The sequence below is a fragment of the Thunnus albacares genome, chromosome 5 (assembly GCF_914725855.1).
Source record: "Thunnus albacares chromosome 5, fThuAlb1.1, whole genome shotgun sequence".
Classification (NCBI taxonomy): Eukaryota; Metazoa; Chordata; class Actinopteri; order Scombriformes; family Scombridae; genus Thunnus; species Thunnus albacares.
The window spans coordinates 18,211,096-18,232,067 of NC_058110.1; the positions used below are offsets into that span (position 1 = coordinate 18,211,096).

At 43.6% G+C, this 20,972-nt stretch overlaps 1 protein-coding gene across 5 annotated transcripts in view; it reads left to right on the forward strand.

Annotated features, from left to right (window-relative positions):
• rarga (retinoic acid receptor gamma a) overlaps window positions 1–20,972 on the forward strand; it is a 56,554-nt gene that overhangs the window by 12,370 nt on the left and 23,212 nt on the right. Inside the window, exons 2-5 of one of the 5 annotated variants that reach the window (XM_044352823.1) lie at window positions 953–1,079; window positions 1,214–1,306; window positions 6,799–6,864; window positions 14,397–14,767. In XM_044352823.1, coding sequence (XP_044208758.1) covers window positions 14,599–14,767 — 169 coding nt within the window. In that variant the 5' untranslated portion in view covers window positions 953–1,079; window positions 1,214–1,306; window positions 6,799–6,864; window positions 14,397–14,598. Of the gene's footprint in view, window positions 1–952; window positions 1,307–6,798; window positions 6,865–14,396; window positions 14,768–20,972 lie in introns of all 5 variants that reach the window. The other 4 variants (XM_044352824.1, XM_044352826.1, XM_044352828.1 and 1 more) reach the window with 4 other exon arrangements.

Below are 20,972 nucleotides of genomic sequence, written 5' to 3' on the forward strand. Positions count from 1 at the left end.
AAAAAATTCGACTTTTGTATAGCCTAAAATATGTTCTACAGAGCCTTAATTCTGCTAGTCACTATAAAAATTATTCACTCTGGTCTTAATATCTTAGTTCTTCATAAATAACTTTAAAAAAAGACATAAAGTTAAGCATGGCATTGGTAAATCATTTTGAAGAATCTGATTTTATTAAAGTTAAAATAAGCACAATATATTGGTATACTGTTATGACAAAGTTGTAATAATATGGGATGTGTATTGTTATATTTACTAATAATACAATTACTAGTATTAGTCTCATCTTATCTATCTATCTATCTATCTATCTATCTGTCTATCTATCTATCTATCTATCTATCTATCTATCTATCTATCTATCTATCTATCTATCTATCTATCTATCTATCTATCTATCTATCTATCTATCTATCTATCTGTCTGTCTGTCTGTCTGTCTGTCTGTCTGTCTGTCTGTCTGTCTGTCTGTCTGTCTGTCTGTCTGTCTGTCTGTCTGTCTGTCTGTCGCTTTAGTGACTCCAATATCCTTTTACTTCCCATATCTTATGATTACTGTGTCTCATGTGTGAAGCACAATAAAGATATTTTCGAATTGATTAGCTGATATGATTAATAGACAATGATAATAAGATTATCATTATGACGGGGCCTTTTTCATGTAAATAAAACTGAGTGATGGCTGAATTTCCCATTTAGCTGTATTGTGCATGCTGGCTCACTTACTGGGAAACTTGAATAGTTCAGAGCCATCGTTAATGTTATCAATAACAGCTGTGCTTTCCCTTCTATGACAAGTCAAAAAAAATCGCTCTAATTAGATTTAGTCACAGGAAAATAGAGCAGCTTATTTACTCATAACTAAACACCGAGTCATACCGAGAGTTAATTATTTTGTTTTTTTCTTGCTAACATTTTTGTTTGTTTATTTGTGGTTTCCATCTCTTTGACAGCATGTCTGCTGCGGTCCTCCTTTACGCCGCTGGGGGGAGCCACAGTGCCAGGAATCTGCGCACTCGGTAGCTCCCATCAACGCCCCTGAGCCGCCGGGACACAGTGACGGATTGGCAACAAACGAGGGTAATCTGACAAATGACTGAAATGATCTCTGAGGCGTAAAACCAAACGGCGTGCTCCTTGCAAGCTGCTGTGCTGTCATAGCGGAGGATCTCTCCGAAGACTGGCCGTGACTTTGCTCTGTCTCCTCCTCACAGCAAAACTTCGGTGCGCTTGTCAGTCAACTCTCTTAATGTTTCAAACTTCTGGGGAATGCGCTTCGCTCTTGAAGCCGAGGCTAGACGAGGAAGGTAGGATTGTGTACTTTACATAAATCATCTCCCATGCCGTGATTAATTGGATGTGTCTAAGAATAAACGTAGCTCAAGTTGCGTCAATCCGGGTGTGTGTTTACTGTAATTTATATGCGTGTGTGTGTATGTGTGTGTGTGTGTGTGGTTGTGCTTGTGTCAGACTCACGCACTCATCATGAGAACACGTTATGGCAGGGCACGAGATAATTACAGGCTGCTCGAACTGTTTGTGGACTGAGCAGAACAGAAGTCGCTGCCAACATACACACCTGCAAAGCAGTGCTGTGCCTGAGGCTCAAAAGACAGTCTTCATCGCCGTCTGTCTGTCAGTCACCCATCCCCTAACCGCCCCCTCCCTCACACACCTTGTTGACTGTGTGCTTTATGTGAACGATGCCAGTTAGGTGTGTGGCTAATGAGAGACTTTTGAGTTTATTCCAGGCTGAACCTCCCCGGTTTGTTTTAGATTAGCTTCCAGGACGGTTGATTAAGCTCAGGAAACCAAAGCAAATGAGCAAAGAATGCAGAAAAATTTCCAGTAGTGGACTGTGTGGAATTAGCCTCATGATCTGCAGCGGTTTTCTCTTCATCTGTGCAGGAAAATTGCAAAAGCCAGACCCGTATTTAAACTCGACTTAGTAAACATATACCATATACATATTTATATACTAACCTCACATGTCAAAAAAGCAAAAGCAAATGAAAACTGTGTTTTTTTCCTGTTTCCTGCACAGTATTTAGTGCCCAGCTTTCTCACAAGGGCAGTTTTATGTGCAGGGAAGGAGGCATGGAAAAGAAGACCTTTCCTTTTGAGCTCACAGATTTGCAGTAATTACAGAATCACTTCCATATGTGGCTCTCTGGCTGCCTTCTCGCTGCCCCCACCACCCCTCTCTTCCCCAGTGTTCTCTCTCTTTCCCTCTCCCCTCTTTCATTTGCATTCTTCCCTATTCCTCATTTTTTCTGCTTTTATTTTTTTGGCTTCCTTTCATGCACTCGGAGCATTTTTTTTTGTAAAACCACAGCTTAAACAAAGTTTATGATAATCAAAACATCCTGGCATTTTTGGCAAAGTGCTGTGCTTTTTGGTGATTCAATTAGACCATGCTTGCCAAAAGAACAAAAAAAAAAGTGTGTGTGCTTCAGTGAGAGAGGAGGGAGAGAGAGAAATGAGACATGGACGGCAGAAGGGAAATGTTGAAGAATACAGAAATATGAAAAATAGGAAAGAAAAAGAATGGGAGCTCAGAGAAGAATTCGAGAGGCAGGAACGGAGCGTGAAGGAGGGAGAGGTGGAACAGAAAAAGAGGCAGAGAGAGAGAGAGGGAGGGCTGGAGTAATGCTTTTTGACAGAGGTGGGTTCAAGATGGGTTCATGGTGACATCATGGCTGATTTTTGAGGAAAGTATAGACAGGAGAGCCGTTCACCTTTCATTGGACACACATGTTGGGGAATAGGCAGAGCACTCATGCGCTGGCACACACGCTGGTAGCTGTGTCGACAACCTCTGAATGCACCCCAAAAAATGCACAGAAAGCACACACACTCCCTTTTTGTATTTTCTCCTCCTCCTCTCACTCACTCTCTCTCTCTCTCTCTCTCTCTCTCTCTCTCTCTCTCTCTCTCTCTCTCACTCTCTCACTCTCTCTCTCTCTCTCCCTCTCCCTCTCTCTCTCTCTCTCCCCTTCTCTTTTTCCCTTAATGCAGTGAAAAAAAACTTTTGGCTCTTTCACTCTCTTCCAAGCTTTGTGCTCATTTGTTTTTGTTAGAGGAGTACATAGTGGTATATGCCCTTCGGTCCCTAACACATACATCTCTCCTTTGCCATGAGTAACTCATTTTCCTGTGAGTAGTATTCCTCTGAGTATGTTTTTACTTCAAGGCGGTTGGACTCTAAATGAGCGCAGTTTGCCAGGCGGGATGAATGAGCTCCTTCATTTCACAGGATGTGTGTTTAAGTCTGTAACCAAGAAAGTGCAAGCAAGTGTATATTTGTATGTGTGTGTGTGTGTGTGTGTGTCCGCACAAACGACTCCTGAGCGGGGTGTGTGCGCTCGCCCTGCGTCCCCTGCCTGTCTCAGTGCGGCACCAAACTTCACATGACATCAATCTGAATGTGGGGAAATAGTGATCTCATTACAGGCATCTTGTTACTGATTAAAACCTGCCACCACAGGCACCAGCACCCTGCGCCCCTTCTCACCTCCCCACCACCAATCCCATCACCTTCCCACCCCCCCTTCTCCTTCTTCTTCTACAATCCATCCCTCGCTCCATCTCACCCCCTAGTTTTCTTCCCCTCCCCTCTTTCTATTTCACACCCCTTTCTCTCACATTCCCTGTACCAGCGGCCCTCTTTCCTCCCCCTCTCCCCTTCTCTCTTTAACCCCTCTGACCTCACTTCCTCCCTCTCTTGCTCCCTCCATCATCCCCCATTCCTTCTTTCCTCCTCTGCCTCTGCTCCTTTTCCTCTGCCAGCGAGCCCCGGGCCTCTACTCCGTTGCTCCGTGAATGCAAATACGTTGAATCTAAAGTGGAAACACACGACTGAGTACGATGTTTCTATGAATATTTCATATCTTCATAAACACACCCAGAGAAGCTGCAAAGCAACACACTGAACAATGCCTGTGTTTGCCGGATGACTTCCTGTGAGGAATTGCCTGTGTGCGTTTGACTTTTTGTCAGAGCACACACTGTGTTAGGATTGATGTCAGGGCAGCGCGTTATGATGTCACAGGCTGAAGTTAATGATACGAGTACGTTGGGGGGCCATAGGCCATGTTTCCAGTGGTGCCCGGAGAGAGAGATAGCACCCTGATCTATCTTCATTATCCCCCACTCTGCAGCCTCCCAGACACAATGATCATAAATCTCTGCCTGGAGCACACTTCACTGACACTGAAACACAAACACTAGTAACCTCTGACCCTCTCGCTGCTACTGCCTACACACACTCATCCATGCACACAGACGCAAACAGACACACACATATTCGTGAGCGCGGACGTGCGTGCTGCAAGAACGCACACACATATGCAAAGCACACGTACACACACAACCACACACCCCTCCCCTTGCTCAAGCTCACTGTCATAATTTAATAAGGAGCACAGCATACACTGAGCGCTGACACACACACACAACTATCTTCATGGTCTCAGTCAGCCTGATGAGTAGAAATTCACACTTAACACTTCACATCATCTTTATGGCTAACACAGACTTAGTTCCACCGTGTCCTATGGCTGTATTTACCTTCTTGTTTCACATTACACAATTGCTGATTTAGTACTGCTATGTAAACAGTTAAGGGATTTCGATTAGCCTTAGCGGCCTCATAAGCAACACATAAATCAAATGTAAACGAGATAAGGATCAGCTGAAGGGCCCTTTTGCAGTATGGCTTAGATCTGTGCTTTCTGAATATAAGGTTTCTGCAAAAAGGCAACAGCGCCTCTTACTGCTTATCCATCCATTTACTCTGATTATGTACTGGCAAATCCACCTCAAAAAAAATGTATGAGAGAACATTTCAGTAGGCTACCGCAGACCATGTGTGGCTGTAAAGATCGGAAGCGTGTAGGAATGATGAGAGCAAGGCTAGGTGGCACGGTTGTTTTGTTTTTTTTGACTTTATTCTGGAGGCATATTAGGTTCAGTGTCTTTGAGGATATGATTTCTGTCAGTATCAGACCTGTTAGTATGATTTACAAACATATATATATGTATATCAAGTCTTTAGGTATCTGAGAACACTAAAAGAATAGTTCCACATGTTGCATTGGTTGGAGATTCTGCTTCAGACTGTGAGATTTAGGAGAGCGTGAAGTGATGCATGGCCAATATGCCTGAAGGGCATTGTTTTAAGTGAAGTTTTGGAAATAAGTAGTGCATGTATAAGTTGGTTATTTTGAAAAAGCTTGCTGCACTTGGTTAAGAATCGAGTTAGGCTAGATGTTTCTTATTTTAGAAGCATGCATGTGTTTACATTGACTTGTTGTTGTTTTTTTTCTTGACAAAAGGGAAGTTGACCTATGCTCTGCTGAAGGAAAAAGTGCCCGTTGAGGTGCCAGTTGAGGTGTGCCTTCTCCTCCCAGTTCTGAGGTTTGAGGTGCTCCTCATAACCAAAACAACTTGAGAAACATTACATTCAGAAAAACAGGGCACACGCCCAGAACCACAAACACATAAACACAGATCTGAAACACATGATCTCATATGGAGAGAGGGGCACGTTCAGGGGCACACCCAAATCTGTCGCTGCTGCCGCTGCTGCCGCTGCGCAACTCTGCCATCTCACACGGGACTTCCCTGCAGCTGATGTGCCACCACTAGTTTCACTTTAGGAACTGAAGTGATTTACATACAGAAACCTTCAGTTTCTCTGATTTTTGAAAAAAAAAAAAAAAATTTCCAACTGCATAACGTTTTGCAGGATGTTGACAGATGTGTATCCCAAAAAATGTTTGATTCCAGCTTTGAATGCCAAATTCTGGTTTTCATTTATCCTCAATAAGTGCAGAATATTTTAGACATTGTGTCAGCTTTCTTTGTGTACTTACCAAGAACCTACTTGTGTTCACTTCCTCATTTAGTTCCAAAAGGGTCACCGTACTTGCTTACAGTATCAGTATAGTGTTAATGGTAATAAATACTAGTGATTTATTAAGTCTGCTCTGGGAAGATTGTCACAGAAACATTGAAAGCAATAAAACATAGTGCCAAACACAAAATATGAGTTACACATAAACACCACATACAACACATGCCTGTACTGAGCAGACAGGCCCATTACAATCGTTCCATAAATTGATCACACTGGGAATAAATGACGAGGTGAAACTACTTCTTGGAGGAGGAAACCTATTGGCTCGCCATTAAAACAGCGTCTGTGTTAAATCAAAACATCATAAAGTGGATGATCTGTGTTGTTCAGGATACTATAACATCCTCTCCTATTGAACGGCATTTATTGATTAAACACGAATGATCTGAGATCACGACATGGCTCCGCATTTCGACTTTCACAAACAGTTTGTAGGTAAATCGACTCTTTAGCCAAGGAGATGAAGGAGAGAAAAAGAATTCACCCGAGAGACAAAGAAGGGAGAGAGAATTAAAAACAGAAACTTAAGCTCTCTGGGCCTATTTCTTCCCTCCAGGCATTTTGTGGCTTGTGAAAAAATGTGCTGTATATTTGAAGTGTTGGGTCACGTGACAAAGGAAGGCTTTATGAATCAGAGAGTATAATTATTTCTTATTGAGTGAGAGAGTGAGTGTGTGCCTGTGTTTGGGGAGTGAAAGAGTGATTTTAAGAGGTAGAGACTGAGAGAGAGGAGGAGGAGGAGGAGTGTGAGAGGGGGAGTGAGGGGGAGAGAGAGAGAGAGAGAGAGAGAGAGAGAGGCTCGCTGCTACTCTGTCTTTGCTGTCAGAAGGACTCTCTGATGAACGTACACACGTCTTTTCTCCTTTTTTCCCTGGCTAGCTCCGCTCATCAGACCCTCCCGTCAAGCAATTCATCTCTCCGTCTGCCTCACTGACACCGGAGCTGGTGAGTAAGTTACGCTTAAAAAAAAAAGAAGTTTAGAATCAGTAACTTAAGTCATTGTTTGTCTTCCTTTTCCTCATTCTCCCTTTGTTAACAGAGAGAGAAAGAGAGAGGCTGCATTTTTTGGGAATGGGTCGACAGTTTTAATTGAAGACAGAGAGTGAGTGTGCAAGACACTTGAGAGCCTCTGAGACAATTAATCATCGCTTTACCGAAAGCCGACCAGATTTTCATGTGTAAACACTAAAACATCCCAACACACATGTTTGTTTGCATGCCGCGCTATAGTATGTCTGCTTCGTTACGTGTTATTAAAGTGAGAGTGACACTTGAGTTTATATGAAAACATAGTCGAGCATGTGTGTGTGCCTGTGTGCGCATATGTGCTTATTAGTGAGTGTTTCAAGTGTTACCCAGCGCCTGTGGAGCTCTTTATTATTAGCATATGTGCGTGAGTTAGTGTGTACACGCTTGCATGTGTTTGATGTCTATGAGTGTGTATTCACCGGAGGAGTCACCAGTCCTTGACCTGTTTTTTTTTTTGTTTTTTTGTTTTTTTATAACCAACATATGAACACTTGGAAAAGAGAAGCATTGTTTTCCCCCGTTTTAAACAGCAGAGGCTAATTCCTGTGGACTGAGGTGTGTCTGTAACTCTGCTCTTTTTAGTTTACATGGACGTTTATTCATTGTGTTCTCATAGTTAGCAGCTTGTCACTGAAGATTATTTATTGATGCTGGCATATGTGCTAGGTTAACAGGTTCCACTTGTTACAGCCATGTGTAACACAGTGCATTTAGTGCTGCATGATTTAGATATCAGATAAAGATCCAGCACCTGATGTCACAGCATGTTTTCACTTGTTTCATGTGTCCTTGTCCCCGCAGTGTAGCTTTGGTTTATTGCTTCAGCAGTGACTGGTCAGTAGGTAAACCGCCGCAGCTGGACTGCCTTTGCTTTGCACCTGCTGTCCACCGCTTATTTCCCCTGGTGGACCTGACATAAGTGTGAGGACTGAGTGATAGTTTGATTGAAGTGGAATGAAAAAACACCCACGTGGCCTAGTGAAAGGTGTCTGCTGAAGGCCGGTGATATCTGTGTCACCATCCTCTGTCATCTGGTGTATCTGTTTGACTCAGATACAGACTGTGACATCTGGAGTAGGAGAAAAAGGGAGCTCATCTCCAAGGCAGAGTAATATCACCGCGCTCTCCTCCTCCAGAGCACCACCCATGGTTCTTTTTTTTTTTTTTTTTTCGAGGACAGGCTGTCCATACTGAGCAGCTTTACCTTCATGGTGTCCAGTCACAGCCTTGTGCTTGTCTTCTGTGACAGCTTGGAATCACTTATTATTTGTGCTTGTTGTTATAGACTCCAGATGGCTCATTAATATGTCATTACTCATGATTACTGTACTTGTGATCATAAGTGTGGTGTTTTTCAGCTTTATCTGACTCACCAAAAACATGATCCCATTCTTGTTGTTGGGAATATTCACACATTAAAGCTGTTACACTGTTATTGTCTATCAGTACAGATCAGCAATTAAATACTGGCAAAATGTACTGTATTTCCATGGAAATAACTACTTTGGAACAAAATCATAAAATATGAATTTCTCTTTTATTGAAACAGTGTGATTAATGGTAGTTTGTCAGTCATATGTACCTTGAAGTTAAGACATATCTGGCATGGATCAAAAGTCTAATGTCATCAGAAAATGAATTAAAGAAGGAGAAACACCAATGATGATAATTAGTTTTTCCTTTGTTACATTTATTAAAGTAAAACTATTAAAGTATTAAAACATCCAACACATAAAACTTTTGTACAGTGTGTTTTTAACATAATAACAACATCTGATGCACTATGTGATTATAATTTTCAGTTGTAGGTGAGAAGATGAGGTTTTGTGGAAACCACTGAAACAACAGTTGACACATAAAAGCTTCTGTATTGCAAAATCTGCCAACAGTCCTTCTTCGTGGCATGACTTTGAGCAGTAAATCTAGGAGTTGCTGATACCTGTCTTTTTCTGGAATTTCTATAGCAATTAAGGCCAAGTGGTAGGGAGGGGTTACACAGGTGGTTTTGGGGGATTTCAAGGAGCTTTCCGCCACCATACTATAATTAACAAGGAAACTATCTGCGCACCATTTCCTATGTCTATTTTTGCAGGTGTGCCGCTCTGATTGTGAGGATTTACATTTTCAGCCTGCCTCTGAGCCCTCATTAGAAGATCTTTTGGCACAACGTTAAACTTCCGTGAATGTGTGTTTTGCATTTTGTACTTGCATGTGTGTGTTTGGGCCTGCTCGTGTCTGAGTATTGCTTTGATACCTCGGGCGAAAATCAGTGGTGGTGGTGAAACCCATCCATTACGCATCTCTTTTATACAGAGAAAGGATTGTTTTCTCTCCGAGTTGAGGAAGAGAAACGCCTCCATAGCATACCTGTATTAATCCTCTCTTAGTAATTACAAAATGAGACGTGTTATTGCGCCATCTTTACCCTTCAAATCTGGAGTAGCCATCATACTCTTGCCTCATTGAACTTTCTTCGTGTTGCTTTATTTCCTGTCTCTCTGACCCTCCTCATTTCTCAAAACTTCTCTCATCGTCTGTCTTTGCCTTTTCCTGTTGTGGTGTGTTTTCTTGTTTTGCTGGACCCACTGCTGGAGTCTCCATGTTGAGTACTCCAAAGAGCTCTACCACATCATGGAAACAGCAAGCTGTCAGGATGACTTCATCATGTCACAAAGTGTTTTATGTCTGACTGTGAGTTCTCACTCTTTCCATACTCTTCTCCACCACTGCAAGTCAACACAGCCTGTTTTGTGACATTATGTTTAAACAAAAAAAAGAGAGAGTGAGAACAAAAAAAGAGATTAAGGGATTAATGTTCGATAATTTATAGGTAAAAAAAAACAAGGATTGCATAATGACACTCCCTTGTGGAAATCCTGAAAAACAATACTTCTTTAACTGACAAATGATTACTCAGAGGTGCTACTTTGCGTTGTTGCTGTAAGCAAATACGTGTTTGTGTGATACCAAGAGCAGGCAGATGTCAAACAAGTTTGAGGTGAAGGAATGCAGGTTTGTTTGGAGACACTGGACTGTCTGTCACTGGGTGTCTGTCTCAGAGCCATTAGCCAGGCACTTGTTGAAAGGCTGGGAGCTGTCAGCTTTGCATCAGATAATAAAGTGTTAAGGATATTGTTTTCACAGCCAAAATGCTGCTGACGCCAAGATCAGATAACGCTCCTGTGATTCTGTTCTGAACATTTTAATTTGTCTGTGACAGTTCTGAGTACATAAACTGTTTTCTGATGGTAGTATATGGGCATATTAAGCAGCGATGACAACGCTAAATATTCATTTTGCTCCAAGCAGTTAGAAAGCCAGTCTGTCAACTCAGTGAGGACACATGGACTGTAAAATCATTGTTTTACTGATGTGGTAGTGTGACTTCACCCACGACCCAAAACTTAAACATAACCCTCTCTGCTTCAAACAATTTCCTTTACAAAGTTGCCGAACATAAATCACTTTCTGCTGTTGACAATTGGAAGACTGTGCCTCGAAGACATGCTCAGTTTTCTGTCAAAAAATGAACAGGAGTGGGCAAGTCAGAGGTGGAAAAAGAGTGAGAGGGCTCTGTGATTCTGCCAAGCTTTCCTGCCAGGATACATGGTACTGTTCATTTATCTTGAGGCTGTGAATTTACAATTCAGTCCTTCCAGTAAAAGTTTTGACTTGCTGCTCTCGCCCTGGCTGATTGACACATATTTTTATTTTACCTTGCAGAAAATTTCTTAAAATTGCACATTGTGGCCTTTTGGAGAGTTCAGGAAACCCAAAGAAAACCTGTGAACTCACGCAATCGCAGATGGCAGGAAAGTGTAAAACAAAAAGTAGTCTCCGCTTGAGTCAGAGAGCGAAGAGAAAAGCCTCAAAAATGCAACTTCAAAGGCAAATATCCAAATAAACACACAAATATAACTCAATATAACATTGCACACAATTACTGTAAAACATTTTTTTTTTGTTCTTTTTCTTGACTGGAATAAGAAACATCCTCCAGTAAACAAACTGGAGCAGCCATGGCACCCAGAATCCTGCTCATATACGCCGAGTAATCACCTGTGGTTTCTTCTGCTGACTAAAAAAAACAGCTGCCTTTCTTGGTTGTGTGGTGCAGAACTTCCTGAGATGCCGTGATTTATTTGTTATGTTTGACTGCAGTTCTTATTGCCTGAGGGGCCTCGCTCCGTCACAACGGTTAAGGCACAATTGTTGTTTTGCTCACAGAGGATTTGATACCCTTTGTTTGACAGACATTCAATCTGTGGGAACTGCGCTCTCCCTCTCTCTCTCTCTCTTCTCTCTCTCTCTGTCTTTTTTTACTCTTGCTTGATTCTCCATTCTGCTCCGTCTTTTTGTTGAAATCCAAACTCTTCAGCAAACAAGAGAATCCTATTCTCTCTTAAGCGTGCCCCGTCTTGTGGCGCTGTCTCCAAATTGCCAGCTTGATTGATTTCATTTCATTTGCTACACGGCGTTTTGTCCTGATAAAATCAATGGGTTATCTCAAGTGTAACCAATGAGTCTGCTTTAACATGATGAACTACTGTGAGGTCTGACACTCCACTATTTACAGAAACAACCAAAGTAAATTTAAACCCGCTACAGTGCACGTCTTAGGCAATGATGGAAAGTCCCAGCAGCAGCCCTGAACCCACCCATAGCTGGCCCTGGTGCTCCTCGCCTGCCTGGCCGCCTGCTGCCTCCTGTGTGCCCCCCAGGCTCAGGGGAAGTGGGGAGGCCCTCTATGCCCATTTGGCCCTGGCTAACAGGGGATGAGGTCACTCCAAATTCCCCTTATCCCCTTATAGCCCCAGACGGGCTGGCGAAGTGAGCCTACCACAGGACCCAACATAAAACATAAATGGCTCTGTAAAAAGCTGCTGGGCTGATGTGACTCATTAAAAAACACTGGCGCCAACTCTTTTATTAATTCATTATTGTGTTTGGGGAGAGTAAAGTTACTGGGTTCTATTTTAAAAGGCTGTGTCTCTGTGCTCTTTAGTTCTTTCTTTCTTTGTTTGTCTCTTTCTTTCTATGGCATGTGAATGAATGTACAGTGGCATTGCGGTTTATTGTGCAACGGTGAGATTCTCCGAGTGGGCTGCACATTTGTGGGCTACAATACTGGATTAGTATATTGATTAATATACAGTTGATTCTTCCTGTGGGAATACAAAAGTCACATGCATACAGTCATACTCTCTGCCATGAATCTTCCCCTCACATCTTCCTTTTTCTCTTTCTCCCTCTCTCTTCTCCAAGCACTCACAGACAGATCGTACTGCCTTTATGAGGCCTGCTTTGAGTTCATGAGGCAGATACCCAAACGGGCCAAACGCTGGCCAAGTACCGTACTCGTAACACACATGCATACATGCACATGCACATTATGAGCCTGTGTGTTGCTGGCAGTTTTGTTTTTCCAGTCTGTAGCTCTTCTCCCATTAGGCCCACTGTGAAATCTTTAGTGATGTTTTTGTGTGTTAGCCACACAGTGGAACCGCCACACAGGGTCATGGTACAAGTTGTATAAGCAGTAGAGGGATGGAGATGAGGTGCGGGTGGGGGGGTGGGGGGGGGGGGGGAGGTGGAGGAGAGGATTAGGTATAAGGACATGATTATAGAGAGGAGACGTGGGGTGGGTCAGAAAAGAGGGAAAAAATCAAAGGTAGTTTGGATGAGGAATAGACTGAAAAGGAGAAAGAAAGCAAGGAATAAGGAGAAGGAGAAGGAAAAAGAAAGATGGCAGCATGGCTGTGTTGGCAGGATGGGGGTGGGTGCCTATCGGCGGCTGCTCCTTCCTGAAACGTGGCCACCCGAGCCTGCCTGGGCCCTGGATGCACATGTGGAACAGTTTACTGTAATGGAACTCTAAATTAGTGGTGGTTTGAAGCTGCCTGCAGCAGTAGGGTGTAATTAACTGGCTCTGTTGAAAGAGAAAGAGCCAGAAAGAGAGGCAGGGAGGGAGCCAGAGCCCTGGAAAAGGCAAGGGGTGAGAGGTGTGTGTGTGTGTTAGTGGGTGCTCTCACACATGTGTGTGAGTTTTTTTTTTTTTTTTTTTTTCTTTTTGAGTGCTTGATTGTATGTGTATGTGTCTCAGACAGTGTGGTGCATATGTGTGCGTCTTGGAAAGCTCTCCCTCTTTTTCCTGGGCACGGCGCCACCTCTTAGTGCCCCCCAGTGCCCAGACCCTGTCACTGTTCTTCTGCTGTGCGTTTTTCGCTCAGTTCAGCAGTTCACTGGTTCAGCCTCAGATCCCCCCCCCCCCCCTTCACTCATTTCTTTGTTTATACCGAATTCATTACCAAGATTTTTTCCCTGTCTTTTCTCCCGGATTCACAAGCCACAGCAGTTCCACATTCCTTGGCTCTGCTCTTTTTCAAAGCCACATTTAAAAAACAAGCTGATCACACCACCCACTCATAAAATCACGCTAGGGAAGTGAAAGGCAAAAAGAAAACATGAAAAAGAAAATGGGAGGCTTTACCAGGATTTTTTTTCCCCCTGCTGTATTAACAGTCAACAGTGGGGCATAACTGCTGCCTTGTCCACACTTGAGCCTGACTTGTCTGTGCCTACTGTGTGGAGTCAAAGTGACGAGCGGGCTGCAGGAGGTTAGAGCCAAAATGACTCTGTGGGATGAGAGCCTGACCTCAAGAGAAGATAGTTGGAAGTGACAGCAGCAGTTAGCAATCAGTGGATCTCATTTTCCCTACCCCCTACCCCCACCACCCCCCCCCCTTCCACCCACTACCCCCCCCCCCCCCCCTTCTTCGTGCTCTGGACCCCGTGTCTGGGCCTCTGGTCCTGGGGGAAAGAGGCAGAGAGGCAGGCTGCTGTGCTAGGCTGGCAGCAGGAACAGAGGAGCTCTTTATAGTAGAGTTCTGGTGATTTAAATCATATGGCATAGCCTGGAATCACTGTAGAAGTCTGGAAGCTCTTCAAAACTGCAGGAACAAGAGCTCTCTCTCTTTTTCTCTCTCTCTTTTTTTCCCCTCCCTCCCTCCCTCCTGCTCTTCCCTGTTATAACTTTTTCCAAACTTCTTTCTTATTTTCTTTTCCCCTCGCCCAGTCCCAGTTTTTCTGGCTTTTCCTCTCACAGCTCACTCATTCTTTTTCTCTCACGTCTTTATCTGTTTTGGTTCTTGCTGTCCCGTCCTTCCTCACTTCCTCCTTCCTTCCCGTTCTCTCATACCTGTTGGTATTTTGCACATCCTTCTTGCATTATAACTGTGGATAAACTATTCTCCATCCCAGAGCGTAGATGGATCATGGTCTCAGAGTTGATGTGAGGTGAATCGTGTTTATGGAATCTAGAGAGGATCTGAACACAAACCACTGATTGTATCATCATGTCCATGCCAATCAGAAACACTTATCCTCATGTTTTATGTGGTGAATTTATTAGTGAGAAATAACAAATGTGTCTGCCTTATCTTCCCCAGAAAAGTGAACTGGATGACTCTTCTAAAGTGGAGTCTGGCGTTCCCTCAGTAAACCAGAGGTCCCGTCGTCACTCATCCATTCCCCAAACCCTGAGAGCCTTCGAAAGGACACGGATTTCGACTTTTCCGGGGATTTCCAGGTGTTGTGAGAGTGTTCCCTTCAGCCAGCGGCCTGCTGCGGACCCCTGGGTGCTCCGTCGTCATGGCTACCAACAGGGAACAGCAGGTGGGTCACATGACCGGCTTCCCACCTGCTGTCTACCCCTTCGCCTTCAACTCCATGAGAAGCCACTCCCCCTTCGACCTGCTGGCCAACAGCAGCCTGTTTGGGAGATTTGGTGCTGACCTGCCCAAGGAGATGGCTGCTCTCTGTAAGTCATTTCCATCACTGCGTGTGTTTGACTTTTCTTCCTTCTCATGTATCGTTTTCCATTTCAACCTTAACTGCACATATATGGCTCATACCTTCATTTTAGTCAACTCACATGTAACATTTTAGGCGTCCACTGGAAAAAGGAAAATACAGCAATTTAAATTGCACTTCATTATGTGTAATTTTGTGGAAATGGAAAACTTTAGGGTCTGCTTGTGATATAGGACGAGTGGTAGAAAAAAAAAAATCCCAAAAGAAACCATGAGGGAAAAAGTCCACTTTCATCAATACAATGATTACTCTGCTCCTGTGGTTTCCTTATAGATGCTTGTAGATGGTGTGGTTGTGACCACAAACTCTGGCTCTGGGTTCGCTGGTGTGTGTGTGTGTGTTTGTGTGTGTGTGTGTGTGTGTATCTGGACCTCTCACAGAGCTTTTGTGAGGCAGGCAACCCACAAGTCTGCAATTAGAGACAAAACAACATTCTTCCAGTGTGAGGTGATGAGTGCTCCGAGCATCAACACATATCTGAAAAAGTGCAATAAATATTGGAAAATGAGCACTCTTGCAATTCAAACACGTAATAGAAAGAGCATAAAACACACCTTTTTTAATTGCACAGAAAGGTGAGCTGGAGGCAAGATTCAAACCACAACAGTACACTCCAGTTGTTTAAGAGTTGTAGTTTCAAATTTGAACACAGGGGGCACTGTTGTATTCTGAAGCGCCAGGATGGGATGATGTATGGAACACAGAGCACAAAGAGGAGATTGTTGGCAATCCAGAGTGTTTTTCTGTCATGGAAAAACTAGCCAGATTACACACGCGCTGCTGACATACATTGCTCATTGTTCAAAACACCTGCTTGTTTCAAAACGCTGCTTTTTAATCAACGTCAGGATTCTAGGTCAGGGAGAAAACCTCTGCTGCAGAAACTGCTGCTCAGGATGTTAGCATAAGATAGAGGAAGACAGAGATAGAGAGAGAGAGAAAAGAAGGGGCGCTTTCATTTAGGCTAGGGCATGAGGTAAAGGTAAGCAGGAGTTATTTGAAATCTTATCTGGGTGCAGTGCTAAAGGGGCGGCAGGTGGTGGTGGGTGGTAGGTGGTGGAGGGGCTATAATGGGTGTGGGTGGCAACAGCTGAGTGCAGAGCCCCCCTGCCTGTGTATGCAGTCCCCCTCTCTCCCCCACCACAGCATGCCTGAGCACCTCTCCAGCCTTTCAGCCGTCAATCACTACCTCAACCCCCCCCCCGCCCCTCCTCGCCGCCGCTGCCCACCTAATCCTCAAGGTATTTTCACAGAAGCAGAGAGAGAGAGAGAGAGAGAAAGAGAGAGAGGGAGAGAGAGAGAGCACCTGGGGGTAATGTCCTAGTGTGGTGGAATCCAAGAACACACCCTACTAGGAAAACACACAGATACACACATGCAAACACACCACCAGAGACACCCTTCCCACTCTCTCTATTTCTCACACTGCGCACAGAACACTTCTTTCATCTAAAAACTAGAAACATACCCCTGACGCAGAATGAAATCCCACAGCACTGACAGATGGGATTCTTTCTGGTTTTTACACTGGCATGAGTTAAAACAAAAACAAGTATCAAAGCACAAACAGACACAGGCAACCACATGCACTGTAGCTTCATACATGACTGCTTGTACTGACACATCCACGCTGGCACTAGTATCGTTCACAAGGGTTAAAGGAGCATAGTTATTTGGCTTAAGCTCTGCGACGGAGCTTAAACAAGGCCGGGGTCAAAGTTTAAGTCGGGATCATAGTGACAATTAGCTTCAATTCAAGATTTATGTGTTGAGAAAAATTTTTGTTATCCCTTTATATTGACTAATATCAGCTTTACAGATGATCCAGTATTACTTACAGTGAATATTAGGGTTGATGTTATTATGAATTTGTTTCTAGGAGACTCAAATCAGCAACGGATCTCTGTATTTTTTTTACTCAAGTAATTACCTGTAAACTGTCTATAATTCTTTAGTTCATTCTATAAAATGTCAAGAAACAGTGCAGAGCATAAGTAATGCCCTCAAAGTTTTTGTTTTGTTCAACCAATAGCCCATATCTCAAAGATATTCAGTGTAAAATGATATAAGCACAGTTAATCTGAGAATCTGGAACTAGCGTATGTTTGGCATTTTTGTTTAATAAATGAAGAATAATCAATTATCAAAATAATTGTTGATTCATTTTCTCTTAACCTCTTTTGCACTGCATTTGAGTTAAAGCTCTTACAAAAACACATCTTAGTATCAGTTTTAGTATTGGCCCCTGGATGAAAAACTCTCAGCTGTTGGTATCGGCTTTTAAAACATCCTATTGGTGCATCCTGTGACAAGGAATGTTACAAGTCATTTTACTGACAGCAGTCTCATTCCCTGCTCTCTTAAACGTTAGCAGGGAAGACAAAAGGCCTCAGTTTGGACATTCCCCAGGCCCTGTTTTTCTTCTCCTTCTACTTCTTCTCCAGGAGTTGGCTTAACAGGCCAGCTCATTGTTGTCAGGGCTGTCTGTAGGCCAGACTGAGAAAATACCTTCCACATAAAGGGAGTAGTACTGCAGATATTTCTGTGTGTGTTTGTGTGTGTAATAAATAGTACTGCATTCTTCCCCAGCTTCATTGCTTCTTGCGTAATTGCAAGTCAGAAAGGTAGCCCGGGTGACACCTACCTTTGTTGGGTGTGCATGCTGTGCCGACAGGTTAGAGCACCTCCCAGAGCGGCGCTCTGTTTTGGCACCACAGTGTCTTTGGAAATACCTGTTTTGCACGGAGGTGGGAAGAGACAGGAGAGGGGAGGGATGGCGTAGGCAGACTGTGTTTGCACATGTAGAGATAGTAAGCTTTTCTTCGCTCTTAATGCATATACTGTATGGAGGAAGTAGGAAACCTTAAAGCTACTGTTTAATGTACATTCAAGTCATGTGAGAATGAGACTCACTGAGCGTGTGGGTGTGCTGCAAGACTCCCATCCTTTCCACCCATATCTTTATAAATGCGCAAAGGCGTTCATCCATGTCAGGGCCTGACGGCTCTCTGTGCAGTGTGTAGCAGAGGCCGTTATCAGTTGATCCCTGTCATTATAGGAGCCCTTCAAACAAACAGTTGGAAGCCCATTAAGGCCACTTACTATGTGATAACATCGCCACTGAGCCCTGAAACACCTCTCTAAGCTTTCACCAATCAGGGCCGGAGCCCTGGCCTCAAAGCCAGCCACAGGGATGTTTTGAAAAGCTGGTAGGTCATTTCCTTCAGCCCACACGGCTCGGACCAAATTCTGAAGTCCTTTGCTTGGCTCAGATTTTCCATTCAGACCATAATTTCTAGCTTTATGTTGAGTGACGCAAACAGAAAACTCATGAAGGGCTCAGCTGTGAGAGTGTGAGCTGCATCACAGTGGGATGAAATTAAAAGCATTGTATTAATAGAAAGGAATGAATAGCTTGTTGAAACTTGTGTAAAAGCTGCCTGAGTCTGCTCAATTGTGCCTCAAGTGGAGACAAAGTGAACAGTTGAGCTGTTTATGTAAAGTGTGTGTTGGGTATGGATTTATACACCACACACGAATGCACACACACATTAGCATATTGGCTGCCAAGCATATATGCATCCACACTCAGGCACAAACACGCTTGTGTGTGCGCGCGCACACACACACACACACACACACACACACACACACACACACACACACACACAGACTATTAAGTCAGGCAGACTGTGAAAAGGACCAAAATGTTCCAACCAAAAAAATATCCTCATGCAGAGTGACATAATTAAAAACACTCATTGCATTCTTACACACACACACACACACACACACACACACACACACACACACACACATAAGGAGGTCATGTTGGCTTAGGGAGCTCGGGGAGTTGCGTAAAGGAGCCATTTTGGTGGGAAATGTGGTATGAGAGGGAATGTAAAAAGCGAACATTTAAATGGAGGAGAGGGACAGCAGGGAAGGATGTCGACTAGCAGAGTTGAAGCTTTCTCCACTGGAGGGGAAGCAGAGCACAAACTGCACATTGTACCGCTTTATTTATTTTCATAAAGGCTGAAGTGCTGGGTTTCAGCCCAGCCTTGATGGAGTTGGGTACGCGGTTGACGGTTAGATTTGTCTGGGTGCATATGTGTGTGCTTATGTGGGTTTATATATATTTGAGAGGAGCAAGGGAGAGAGACGAAAGAGACAGTGAGCTGTGTATGGATATGAAAACGATAAGCTTGGCTCTGCTGCCACTCACTTTTTTGTAGCCAGAAACTTCCCTAAAGACACAGGGAGACAAAACTCCCATCTCCAGTTTTTCTTCTCCTCCTGCATGCTCTTTAGAGTCTTTACAAACTGTGATGTCACCTGTCCACCTACCTTTTGAAACTGTGAAAGGCCCTAGGAGACCCGAGTGTTGACTTTTCTGTTTGCTCTCGAGAACAAAGCCAATCCATCCCTGACCGCCGTCAATCTTTGTGGCATTTACTGATCTCTTTTAGATTTATTGGTGGGAAAGAGCAATGGTCTGAGACTGCAGTGAAAACATTACAAATGAAAATTTCAAAGAACAACTTCAAGATTAGTAGATTAATAGAAAACTCTTAGGATTGCAGACAATGCATGCAGTTGAAGGTAGATAGTTAAGTTCATGACAGATGTGGTCATCACATACGGTTGATAAGAGTGAAATTCGCAATGCTAGGACTGGACCATTTGTGTGTACTTGTGTGTGTGATGACAGCATGTGCGCAGTGCTGTTTGGCTGTGTCCTTGATCTATCAGTGAGAGTGGAGCCTCCTTGACTTTAATAAACAGCTCTGCATCGTCTGACATCCATGCTTTCATCTCCCTAGGAGACCGCTAGCCTCAAGATGACAACTCTACTAGGCACTCCACTCCTTTTTGGAAATCGATTCCTTCTCACATTGCTCTTTTTTAAATTTTTGTAACCAGTGCAGGAAATGATTCAACAAATAGAGTGGAAAATGGACAGAAAGGTTCACTTTGTTCTTCCAGACAATTTAGGCACCCAATGAAGGAGGGTTTTTTTTTTTTTTTTTGGTGAATTTGATAGTGAGTGGAATATCTGCTCCTCCGATGATATCCACCTAAACCCTGTTGGCTTACGCACTCTCGAGTTCCCCTCGCTCTCTCCTCTCTCCTTTCTTTCTCTGTCCTCAGCCTTCACCTTGGATTTCCTCTTGTTATCCCTCTCTGCAAGTTGGAGCCAATTGCCCTAAGTGCTGGAAATTTGCTGAAACTTTGTGTTTGTGTATTAGTGTGTGTGCATGCTTGTGTGTGCCTGCATGCTTGCGTGTGTGGAAAGTCAGCAAAGGTTTCTGGTAAGGGAGAGGCCACAGAGTGTGCTACAGTTCTGACATGATGACAGATGAAGATAAAGAGGCTACTATTAAAAATGGGAGGGGTCTGTTTTCAGATGGGCCTTTGTGGGCACGTGCAAGACCAAGAGCGTGCAATGGCGAGAAAGGAGGGATGGGCTCTCAGAAGGCGTGGGAGGGCACCCAGGCACAGGGCGGACCTATGAGAACAAGACAGGGGGTTTGTGTTTTTGGCCAAGCAACTAAAAGATCTTTTTCTTTTTTTTTCCCACAAAACACAAGTAGCAAAATGTCATGACAGTACAGATAGAGGGAGAGAAAAAGAAAAAGACAGAGAGCGAAAAAAAACTTTGCTGAAAGATGGCCAAGACTGATAGCGTTCTGAAAAGTAGCACTGTGTTAGGCCTTCGGTGAGACCGGCCTGTGAACAGAGGTGAACATGGCCGCCGCTGAGAAGCGGCCTCTCTCATAACTCATGCCTCACTTTCCCCACGTCGCTCCTCAGTGACACATCAGGTATCTCCCAGAGATATATTGTGAGAGAGTGAGGTAGATGAGTGGATAAGATTACATGTCTTGTCAGAGCTGAACATGTGTAAAACCTGCGGCTGGTGGAGCAGTTGATGGATGTGATGAGAAAGAACGCTAGGATTGTACTCTGTGTTTTCACTGACGAACATAACAACACACCGTCATTTAAGATTTTTCTTTTTTTTCCATTTTTTTTGTGACTTTGTAAATGAAAAGGACAGAAAATGGTTTTGGGTGCGAGGATCTTGTTTGTCAGCTCCTTCCTTCAGTTATTTTGCACTGCAAAAAAAAAAAAAACAACCTGTTGAGAAT